This window comes from Ornithodoros turicata, chromosome 5, assembly GCF_037126465.1.
Source record: "Ornithodoros turicata isolate Travis chromosome 5, ASM3712646v1, whole genome shotgun sequence".
Classification (NCBI taxonomy): Eukaryota; Metazoa; Arthropoda; class Arachnida; order Ixodida; family Argasidae; genus Ornithodoros; species Ornithodoros turicata.
The window spans coordinates 81,552,529-81,564,851 of record NC_088205.1 but is presented as its reverse complement, the minus strand read 5'-3'; the positions used below and the strand labels follow the sequence as shown (position 1 = coordinate 81,564,851).

The 12,323-nt window shown below is 43.1% G+C and overlaps 1 protein-coding gene across 2 annotated transcripts in view; it reads right to left on the bottom strand.

Moving 5' to 3' along the window:
* Window positions 1-12,323, bottom strand: part of LOC135394974 (gamma-aminobutyric acid receptor subunit alpha-6-like) — a 62,034-nt gene that overhangs the window by 18,106 nt on the left and 31,605 nt on the right. Inside the window, exon 2 of one of the 2 annotated variants that reach the window (XM_064626109.1) lies at window positions 11,927-12,030. In XM_064626109.1, coding sequence (XP_064482179.1) covers window positions 11,927-12,030 — 104 coding nt within the window. Of the gene's footprint in view, window positions 1-9,202; window positions 9,251-11,926; window positions 12,031-12,323 lie in introns of those variants that run through there. The other variant, XM_064626110.1, reaches the window with a different exon arrangement.

Here is a 12,323-nt window from a genome sequence, read left to right as displayed (position 1 = left end):
CCATAGAAAGTAACCTCCTAACCACCCTCTCATGGTGTTGAGTTTCGCCATTCCATTTTCTTTCTCTTCTTTTCCTTTTTGAGGTGTCGATCTTTCACCTTATTTATCACCTTATTCACTTTATTCACCTAGGTTCGAAGCCCAGTCGGCGTTATTATTACTTGAATATTACTAGATTACTGAGAGAGAGAGAGAGAAAGAGAGAGATAGAAATAAATGATGACGATGATAAAGAAAGAAGATTAGAATACTGAATACTGATTAGATTGGATTACTGAATTCTTGCTTCTTGAATATTAGAATACTGAATACTGATTAGATTGGATTACTGAATTCTTGCTTCTTGAATATTAGAATACTGAATACTGATTAGATTAGATTACTCAATTCTTGCTACTTGTTCGGATTCTTCTTAATGTAAAGCGTATGTATGCGCGCTTAGCTCATCACGCAAAGGCGTGTGCTCGCTCCTTCTGCAAGCGACAACAACATCGCACCCCAAGCAGCACAATGTACTGAAAGTCGAGTGCAATAGGGGTGGTCGGTATGTGTCTTATCAGAGTACTTCAGTTTCACGACTCTGTTCAAGGCCTTCCACCTACCCGTCCACCCCTATTGCACTCGACTTTCAGTACATTGCGCTGCTTGGGACAATGCTTTGGCCCTGAGCATGCCCCCGTGTGGTCTCTTATCTGTGTGTACACTGTACACCAAGCAATGTTCCCCACGCATATACGTGTCCAAAATGAACCACCACGTATCCAAAATCCCACCTCCGAATTCAGACGACCATACAAGCGGATCGGGGCAAATTGGAAAAGGAATCCAAACGTGTCAAACAGCCGCGAGCTGTAAAGTTAATGTGGATCCTTCTTGCGGAGGCTGAGATTAAAAAGACGTATGATTCTTCCACGCCATTGGCTCCATTGATGGCACTGGGAGGAGCCCCCATGAATATTTGGCTAGCTAAGAACGACACTCTCTACATCGAAGCGCTCTCTTCGCTAATGAACCTGCGCGTTCAGCAGAGCTTACGGGCTTAGCGATCTGAGATGACCGTAAGCTACATCCCCTGCTCCACTCTGAGAGAGACTACGAACATTCTATTTGGGAGAGAAGTTTTTCCCCTCATTTTTTCCTTTTTTTTTTTTGCATTCGAACTCAAAGTCGACTTTCTTCTTCTTTCTTTTTTCTTTTCGGCATGAAGCCAGTGCTTTTATGGCCGAACTTCTCCGGAGCTTGACACATGTGGCGTTCCAAAGCGAATAGTGATACTTATTTGTTGTGGTGCCCATAATATAGTCGGTGTAATTAGAGATGCGAAGACCTGAAAAAAAACCCCGGAAATTTTGAAGAAAAAAACTTTTTTTTTCGTTTTTTTTTCTCGTCGACGGAAAAATTGCCCAAAATTTCCGCCGACAAAATTCAAAATTGTAAATTTTCGTGCCTTCGATGCGTTCCAACCCGCCAACAGTGCCTTAGGTGCCTCTAATCCGCCAACAACCACCAACTTAGAGCTCCGTCTGACTGCTCCAAGCGATCGCCATCGCGTTCACATAATGTCGGAGTTCTGGTCGGAGTGGACGGGTTGTTCTAATTACCTATCGCTGAGTATAGACAGCAGTCTCATGGGATGCTCTGCTCTGCATTTATGCCAAGAGGGTGAACACTACTAAAGTTTCTAGCTCATTGTATGCTGTGCTTGGCCGGCAATGCTTCGACTCAGCAGTAACCGCGTTTGTTTCCATTTTCTCCAATTTTTCGAAAAAAAAAAAAAAAGAACACCCGAAGAAACCGTTTTTTTTTTCGAGCGATTCAAAATTTCCGGAAATTTTGCATCTCTAGGTGCAATACGGCATGTTATCTTCGTCGACTAATACTCACACATATCAACTGATGCCGGTTATATTCACAGAGTGTTAATTTTTATCCGTTACAGTTTTTTTTAATTAAAAAAAATGTATGGAAGCTACACACATGCGGGTTTTGCAGGTGGGCTATGCGGCCCGGCGGGGCGGACACTCTCAGAGAAAACACATATAACTATTGCACAACTACGTAATTACCTAAAATTAATTAATTTTTTAATTAGATGTTTCGATGAAAATGCGAGATAGCAGTTATTGGAGGCAGCCATTCTTTGAATCCACCCTCTCTTCTTTTTTACACATCCTGAACTGAGCACGTGCTCTGAGATATAAATCGCCAAAAAATTTTACATGCAAATGACCGAAACCAGAGCTACGCACATCTCGAGCACACAAACGACATCATCTCCGGCTTATCTGGGCCAGAAAACGGTGGTAGTCAGCCGTAGTCAGCCACGCTCATGAGAGCAACGTCACGATCGGGAGGATCGTGCGTCCTGGGCCGACTTCGCAGGGAACTGTGCCGACATTTGTCTTAAAGCGTCTGAGAGAGAGGTCTATCTGGCCATCGGGTCAGTGTCTACTCCAATGAGCTCCATCTCAGCAAAACACGTGACCCTCCGACGCGAACGCCCGTCGCTCCTTTAGCAGTCGAGAAGAGCGTACTTTCGGTTTCGAGTTCATTTGCGTAGCAAAATTTAGTGATTTATGTTTCAAGTTACGTGCTCGGTACGGGCTCGTTCCGACAAGATGCCCGCATGGACGTAGGACCCGCAAAAACGGCATCTGTGTAGCTTTCATGAAAAATGTTTAACGAATAAAAGTGAACGCCCTGTTGCTACAACTGTGGGTAAGTTACTAAAAAAAGTAACTATGTTACAAATACAACAACAGTTAGCCTGCACAAACAGCGACTCAGTTAGATTTGCTCTTTTTGATATATAACTAGTTACAGCTAGTTACAACCGTTAAAGTAACCGAGTTACTTTATAGTTACAATTCAAGAAAAGAAAGACGAATAAATGTAACTATAAAGAAAATTGTTTGAGCACTTGTTCTTTCCTAGCATAGTTATACCGTTTTATAAACAGAGGATTTCCCATGTGCCGTAGTAGTTGTCACTGTGCGTATAAGATATATAAAAAAAAAAGGGGAAAGGCGAAAGCGATGATCATCGAATTGAATGATAATCGGACGCTACACGGTCACTTTGAATTACCATTAAACTGGGCGCTCATCAACTCGATGGAGACTCCAGATGCATCATTCAAGTTGTCGATGATCATGGAAAGGTGCCGGTGGTAGTCTCAGCTAGCAAGTAAGCGGTAAACAAAAACTCGCAATAAGGCGACAAATGTGAGTAAATACGAGGCAATAAAGTACAAAATTATGTGTAATCTGAGCGGCGCCGTGTAATTAGTATCGTACATTTTCTTTTTTACTCTTTTCCTCAGCTCCCCGCAACGTCGCGCATGCGCAAATCATCCGTTGAGTCTCCTGAAAGTTAGTCTGCTTCCGTGACACCAACGAAAAGAAGCAAAATGCAAAGAAATAAACACACTCCGCAAAATAAAGTTCCAAAAATAATTTTTTGCACTCAGTTTTACTTCTCTGTTCATACGTTTTATCCTACAAACGATTTCTGCGCAGGAGTCGCTCGTCACGCGTGGCGCCATCTCTCAATGGGCATCGAGCAACCCGTGTAGCAGCGGTTACGCATCAATGAACATCGAAATGTCGGATGGCCATTGAAACGCCCGTGTGGCAGGGGTATTAGCTGCAGGTAATTTTACAGTTACTTTAAACGAAAGCAGTAACTAGGTGCAGTTACAATATACTTTCCCAGAAAAATAACTTGTTACTGCAAACAGTAACTAATAGTTAAAATTACAAGTTGCATGTAACTAAGTTACTACGGACGACTGCTATGCAGTATACACTGTAAGCAAAATAAAGCAGTAAAATGGGGAGCAATTATAGCCCCTAGTTCATCATATTACAATTATTACCCATTTCAGCTCATGACTCCGAAATTTACTCCTCAGCACACATAATAGTCCCTATACATAGCATAAACTCCCGCACACTTAGTCCCGAAAGTGTCCTATCGTGATGGCAGTGCATGCAGTAACAGAAACGACTACAGTTGGCAACACGACTACAATAGACGTTTTTAGAAAAGCAAGTTTATGTATTGGCATCATCGTGGAAGACCATCGTGGAAGACATCGTGGAGAAGGAAGCAAGTGTCACGCAATGGCTCATGGGAACTTTGAGCGCCTTGAAGCATTACGAGACGGCGAGAAGCGGAAGTAGAAGAAGAACAACAACATTCCCGGTGTGCGCAGCAGCAGCGTCAGTCGAGGTAAACCATAAACGAAGCAGACGACACAGCAGTGTCCCTCAAAGTTCCCATGCTGCATTGCGCCGCGCGCATCTTTTGAAAATCGTCTATTACCTTCTTTAAGAGCGTGTGTAGTATACAGGCTGTATAGCGCAGTGTTATTTTATTCACAGCGTGACTTCGGGTGAGTATTCGATCTATCGATACTCATGAGAGTACGATGTGACGCTACTTCCTTTTCTTTTAAGGAAACTGCTGTCGATATCTGCTGCGAGACTGCTGCGGGTTCGTATCCAGTTCCTGTCTTATATTGAGATATCGGATGAATGTCCAAATAAGTTATTTAACGAACAGTCTCTCCGAAGGGGCACTCCCATTACACGGCCTTCCACATCCTTCGTGTCATGCTTCCTTGTCTTTCCCTTATCATTTTCCCTATCTCAATTTTGACCAATCAGAAGTCGATACTAATCTTTATAGGAAAACGGCCATCAAATATGTCCTTTTAAAAAGGCGATCACCACTTTATGCGCGCAGCCAGCCAGTACAGAGGTTGATTTCCCCCCACACGAGTTTATCTTTCTTTTCTCTTCCTCATCCGTTGAGCGGCCACTAATCGATGAATTTGTCCAGCTCTAATGACCGCGTCCTTATCGGACTTCACCGCTCATATTGGCGGCACTACTGAGCAGCATTTAACGTTCATGAACGAATCAATAGATTATGGATCCGTTCATTAGCTACTTCTTGCTTTCACTGCGCGCGCCACTCCCACCAATACAGTCGCTATACTTCGCCTCCACGCTAACTCTGTTAGTCTACTTTGCTAAAAGCTATTTTTAGCTTATCAGATTCCGCTCTCTAAAAGGTGAAAGTTATCACACAACACGTCCTATAGATGCGTGTTAGCTTTTAGCAAACTACCTAATAGTGAGTTTTAGTATATCGTATACGCTGTCGCCTTTGCATACGTAAGGGATAGCGCGGTGGTCCTGCGCAATGCGTAAAGCTCTCTTTATGCTCTGCTCTGCGCGTGCTGAGAACCACCAACGCTGTCCCTTATACGTACGTAAGGGTGAGAGCGTGTGATATACTAAAACTCACTAATGTTGTAGAAGCCAGTACGCACACGCTAATAGAATATTACCGTTGCCACTTTGGACATTCAGAAAAATCGGCTCGCTTCCCTTTTCGCGACAACTCACATACGTCGACATATGCTACTAAAAGGCGTAAGCATTCCGTTCTGGCCATAGCTACGCCATTAATCGTTGCAGCCCAATGAGCACTCAGCGTGCGTGATGACGTCACCTACTTCTTCGGCAAACCAAAACTTGTGCAGGACTGCCGGTCCCTTCAAAAGGATCGTAGAAGTTGCAGAAAAGAGCTGCAGGAAACACATTCACTGCCGCGTCATTCATGAGTCACGTGCGCGGACGTTGTTTTGTGATACTCTTTAATTCTGATCGTCTCGCCTTCTACAGCTTCATTTTTGTTTGTTTTGTTTCTCGATAGTTTCGTTTTTCAATCATACGTTTGCCGCACTATATATATACGGCCTTGGTTGCTACCGCGCCGCAAAAAACAGAAATCATCAACAATGAACCTGAACCACATCCGTCTATATCTCGACCGAATAATATTCCTCTAAGCGTTCTCCTGGATGGTGTGTTAAGCACTGTTTCACATCCACTCCAAACGATGCCCATAAAAGATTCACTGTGAAATCCACTGTCCGTGTCTCCATCACCGAAGCCACCGAGGCGGCATCGATTATCGTTGCTTTTTAGATTCTAACCCGCGCGGTCTAAACGAATCAAAAGGCGCGTTCATGACAGGTATACCCTACCCTTCTTTCCCTCAGGCGTTGGGAAAACATTCAGAGCGTGACAGGAAGGGCTTGCATACAACAGTCACGTTCACCTTTTGCTGCTTGAACGGCCCCGGAAAGAGCGACCCTGCACAGCATTTACTCTGCTGCTTTCTGATTTTTTTGCAGTACGCAACTGGCGCCCTTCATCTACTATCCCGGACATTTCGGTGCTGTTTTGGATGGCGATTCTGAAACATGGACTCGGTTGTGTACTAACTGCCCGGTCGTAATATTTTCGTTGGAGACTTTTATATACGGAATGTTGAATCACATCACGAGGGGTATGTGATAAGTATAAATTAATACGCACTCATATGAGAGATGACAGAGGAAATCGCACCAATAATCACTGTTCTGTTCTCTTATAGTTGCTATCCGGTTGCCTTTGGATGAGTTCTCCTTGTGTCCAGGACCTCTTACGCCACCATTAAAGTATATCACATGATCCATTTTCATCGTAGCTGATGATGTACCATATTGCTGATTCACCATGCATAAAGTTCGTTGTATATGATACCTTATTACCTTACAGTATCATGGCTTTGTATTTTTTTGTATTTTTCTGTACTAAAAGTTATGTACACTCGCTATGCGTTATAGTATTGATGTAACCCAAACCCTCATGTAATGTCCCTCAAGGGACCTTTAGAAGTATATTGAAATGAATAAATAAATAAATAATCTTGTAACCTGGAAGCATATAATATCAACGCGAAGCTATGTTACTCAGGGATTGATACTTTCAAGCATAATCTTCGCTGTAAATGCCAGTAAAATATGCTTAGTGACGTCTCGAGCCTCAACTGTCAAGTGCATTAACAAGCTATACGTGTAGCAGGACGTAACTCCACCATAACTCCTTTCAGCTCCTCCACAGGAAACATCGATTGTGATTACGCTAAGTAACTAAGCGGACCAAAGGGTGAAAATGCGAAAGCTAAACTCGCTGACTAATGGCTACTACTACTATAGCAGTACAGGTCATGGCTCGGCCGTTCCATAAACCACATCACTGCCGTTGTGGAAGTGCATTTGCGCATTTCTTTTAGGTGTATTTATCCGACTTGTTTGACGCTGCACGTCTGTGCTCATTTCCGAAGAACACTGAGCAGCGATGAGCACGAAATGCAATAATGGACCAGGGGTTTGCAGTAATACTATTTTTTGGGCATAATAATAATAGATAATACTGGACGAAAATGCGTATTATAATACTAATACAGTAATATTTTTGAATAATATATATATATTATAATACGCCATCCTAATGCTATATCATAATAAAGTGGTAATACAGGAAATACATATGCCTTTAGAACTTGCCTTTAGAAAACACCGACGCATATGCAACATTTATTTCGGTACGTAAATTTCTTGTGCTATTACACAATAGGCGTCCATACACAATTTTAGCGGCATTTGCTCCAAAAAGGAATCTTCAAGTGAAAACGGTTAAAAATTGGGCTGTTCGGTGTGTTTCTCGGCACGGGGGTTTTATCGCTTATCGTTTATCGTCTTGTTCGGTCTGAGCAAATGGTTTGCACACTGTCAAAAAAAAAAAAAAAAGAATCTAATTTTACACACAAGTGACTGCTAACTCTGTTGCCGGCATATGCGCCGTAAAGTAGTTATTGCAAAAAAAAAAATGTTTGGAGGGAACACTGCAAAGCTCCCATAAGCGAAAAGAGAGCCACGACTTACATTAAAGGGATACGAAACTGCGAAAACCCAGTTGGGAACTGTGCAGTGTGCTCTGCAAATGGAATTTCTGCAGAATATAGGTTACGGCACAATTAGTAGTCAATTTCCCCACTCATCATCATTAATTTATCTATTGTTGTTGTTGTTGTTGTGCAGTACAATAACGGATATTTTTCTTACAGTCCAAAGGAAAGTCGTTCAATCTACAGGCTAGATATGTTAACAAAAACGATAGCCTTCTCCACACCTAAAGGTGGCCTCAACGATATACGCTTTAATTGTGACTTCTTATCAAGTAGTATTGACTTCTTAGTCACCAGGCATAATACTGACACAGCCAGTGGGAAAATGCAACAGTAAGAATGCGTAATGACATGACAATCTGGTTTGAAGGCCCAAGTTGCCTTTTCCATGAGTGCATGCCGGAGCCAATAATTCATACAGGGGCCAGTGGGAATGCCAGCAAGTATTACTCACTTATGAGCGCTGCCCACATAAGTAAGGCCAACAACGGCAAGCCGGTTTTCGTGACCACCACTACCACCAACTCCACCACCACCACCACCACTGCCTTATCAGTAATACACTAATACCAGTAACACACATTTTTGCGTATCATAATACTAATAATATTACTTTTTTTCAAGCTACGTAATCAGCTACGTTTTCAAGCTACATAATACGTAATACAAATACAAAAAGTATTACAATGATACTATTATAATACTTTATATTATAATACATGGCCACCCCCGATGTGTACAAAGCAACGCTCATTACAAAACAAACGATCGTAAAACAGGGAGAGAGTGTAATTTCGGATCCCTCGGAATATAAAGTACATGCGATCGGGAATCTGAAAGAAAAATCATCTCAAGATATGAAGAATCTTTTCCACAAATTGCCGTCCGTTTTTCGTTCGTGTTGTCCCCTAATGTTCTTGCAGAAAAACGAGATTGTTTTTCATGATGCACACTACACAAACGTTGTTCAAGGGATGTCGCTGATAATTAAGGATACATCACGTTTCGCCTGAAAGAATCTGTCGCGTGTGAGTGGATGAAATTGAACACGAAGCCTTGTTGATAGACCGGAAGCAAGAGGCGTATTTCTATTGAAAAAAAAAAAAAAAAGAAAAGAAAAGAAACATCATAAATGCAGCTCGTGATGTAAAACTATGATGGACGGGTTAGATGGCAGAATAATAATAATTCGTGGAGCGACAAATATGCTAGATTACTGGAGAAGACGAAGAACGAAGAAGATAAAGATCTTGTTATCTGCGCACTTTCGCATAATCTACGTCGTTTTCTGCCAAAGAATTACCATTCCCGGTTCAACCCCATTCCCCCCCCAAATGCAACCAGAATTTTCTTTCATTCTTTTTTTTTTCTTTTCAGCAAATAACTCTCTTACCGGAAGGGGAGATTCCATCGGAGGAACGTGCAAGGACTATAGCCCCGATTGGTGAACTAACGATATACGTCAGCCGAATTCTATTTCAGATTCCTATGAATACAGAAAGAGGATTTCCTAAGAGAGCTGCTCGGCGGATGTCGGAAAGGATAGAGGATGTAGACGTAGCTGGCATTGGAATGCTACTAACCACCTTTTCTCAAAGCATTTTCGAAACGAAGTTTTTTTTTTTTTTTTTTTTTGTTATACTCGTATTTTCGTCTGGTGGAAAGCCAGAACGCATTCACGGCTTGTCGAATTACAGCTATTTCCAGTCACAGCAGTGCAGAGGATGACACAATGTACTCGTCCATTCTCCGAACACTGCGTGATTTATTCGTCACGTTAAAATATATTGCTGCCGATTTTCTAGATTGTTCCTGATTATTACACCTACGTCATCCGCAGCAGCATACGCTGCGTTTAGAGTTGCCGTCTGCATTTAAAACTGTCGTCTGCTGCTGAGGCTGCCGCTCCAACCACAACCGCAGTTACAGCGACCGCCGTCGCGGAAACGAGCCGTCTTCGGCCGCATAGGTGGTCGCTCGTAGCCACACTCTTTCTGTATTTGAAATAATCGCGTGTGGCGATTCATGCAACATTTGGCTCCCGATATCTCATACAGGGTGATAATTTTTATCCGTTACAGATTTTTTTTTTATTAAAAAGCTGTGAGAGCAGCATAGATGTCGTTTTTGCAGTTCACACGGACTATCTGACCTCCTCCCGAAAAAGAGCATGTAAATGCGAGACGACTATTTACCTAAAACTTATTAATTAACTAAATTTTCGGGCAAAGGTGAGATATCAGAATGGGAGAGAGTACTCGTTGAACGCCATTCTATCTTTTAAAAATCCTGAAACGAGCGCGGGCCGTGAAGTAGCCGAATTTCGCTGCGCAAATGAGCCCCGACCAGAACCGCGCGCCTCCGGAGCGACTGATGTTCGCCGACGGAGTCTTAATCGTGATCGCCTTCAGGTGCGGACAAAGCGAGTCTGGGCGACACGGATCAACAACGGAGACATTTGTCCCCCGTTCGCGAACGTGATTACGCACTTCAAGGAGGGTTGGCGCAGGCGCAGTGGCTCCGTGTCTTCCTCGCCACTCGTCCTTCCGGTTCCGGGCTGGCAAGATGGCGGCGGCCCGCACGAAGAAAACAACAACAGGGACAAACGCCGAAATAACTGGAAGGACATTTGGTGTAATGTGAATTTCGTTCGTGCAGACATCCTGAACCACCGTATCGTTTTAATTTGGAACTTCAGTGGGTAGTTGCAAAGCTCTCGCTGGACGGTGTCAAATGAAAACCGGGATCAGTGCCGCGTATTAAAAGAGAATCTAGCCATTAGGAGGAGACTAAATAAGAGGCTCGGCCTGTCAATCAAACTCGGACGCCTTTTATTGGTTGCCGTTTTCCATGGGAGTCGCCATGACATCGAATTTTCTCCAAAATGAAGGATGGGGCATGAAACGGGGAAGCGGAGATTTAGTGACAAAAAATTTTCACGGGCTACTTTAATTTCATGCTGTGAATATATGTATGTCCTCATGTACGCATTTGCAAAAGTAAGCTTCAACTTTCGATCCGCCATCATTATTTACGCGAAAATGAGATGTTTCGTCGCAAGACCGTTAGGCCTAGGGAAGGCCGCTATCCCAAGAAACTTGCAAGAAAGACGCCCTGATGAGTAAGATTTTACTTTATATCATTGGCATTTTATTCATACATACATCTTTGCGCATTTTCGATTCAATCTACTTACTTTACGTGATTTAAAAGTTCATACCGGCAGTTGTCTGCTACGAAAAGATCGGTTCTACCGCTCACTTCTCCACTTCTGCTCACTTCTGCCAGCAGCCATTTCTGCAATTCTGAGCCTTCCCATCATGCCTCTCTCCATGCAGATGGCGTTGATAAAAGTGGGCGCAAAATCTGTCGTTTTGGCATGTCACCAATGATATCCGTTTCAATGCAAATGAAACCAGTTTCTCAAAAATGGAGGCACACAGTACACAAGGGTGAGGTATAAGTACTGGATGGCCTGTAATAATAGGGAACTGTATTTCGACCTGTGATAGGCTAGATACCTCAAGATGTGGGTGGAGCCTAAGGTATATGCAGGTCCCATTAATGGCCAGACTCCCTTTTAATACGCTGCACTGACCGGGGATCACGAACGTGAAGTGCGGATGGCGCAGGCGCATCCTGCAGGATTTCGGCGACCAGGATTCCGCGCCGATCCAGATTGTGTGCGATAGTGCGTTTGGGGTATTATCCGTTGTACAAAGCGGTTGATCTTCCCCGCAGATGAGCACTTACTCCATTTACCTCCATCGCTCCAAAGCACGTGGACCTCTGACGTGGAATGAGCGCTCTCTTCTCTGCGCTCCCGATCGGCACGGTTTCGGTTTCGCTTCATTTGCATTGAAACATTCGCCGATGGATATTTCAATGCACGTGCGCGTGTCAAGATAAAAAAAAAAAAAAGGAATAGCTTTCAACGAGAATTGTCTCCCATTCTCCTATCTCGCTTTTGCACGAAATCCCCTAATTAAAGAGTCACTAATTAAAGAGTATAACTCAACTGCAAAATCGACATCTATGCTCTTATATCTTCTTTTTTTTTTTAAATAACAAATCTGTAACGGATGAAAATGAACACCCAATATATCGGCGTGCTTACCTCCGAAGTCTGGCCGTATTTGCCTATTGTAGTTTTCCTCCGACAAGAGGTCATTTAAGAGTGAAGTGGTATTGGTGAAGGCAGATCGTCCTCCAGCTGCTGGCCTGTGTCACAAAGAAAACAGGCACTCATCAGTACGGATGTTTCAGTTTCAGTTTCAGCACTACGATAACATGTTGTGTATCTGCTCTACACTTTTATTATCGTCGTTATCATCGCATTTCTACGGTACGTCGTACATTCATAGAGGTAATGGGCGATTTCGAAAGAATAACAAAATTACGGTTACTGGTACCTCATGAGGTACCACTGCGTTGAGGTATACAATCTGGGTTACAATGACGGCTAGACTTGCCAAATTAAAGTAATTTAGTTATTGTACAGCTGCCTTTTAGGA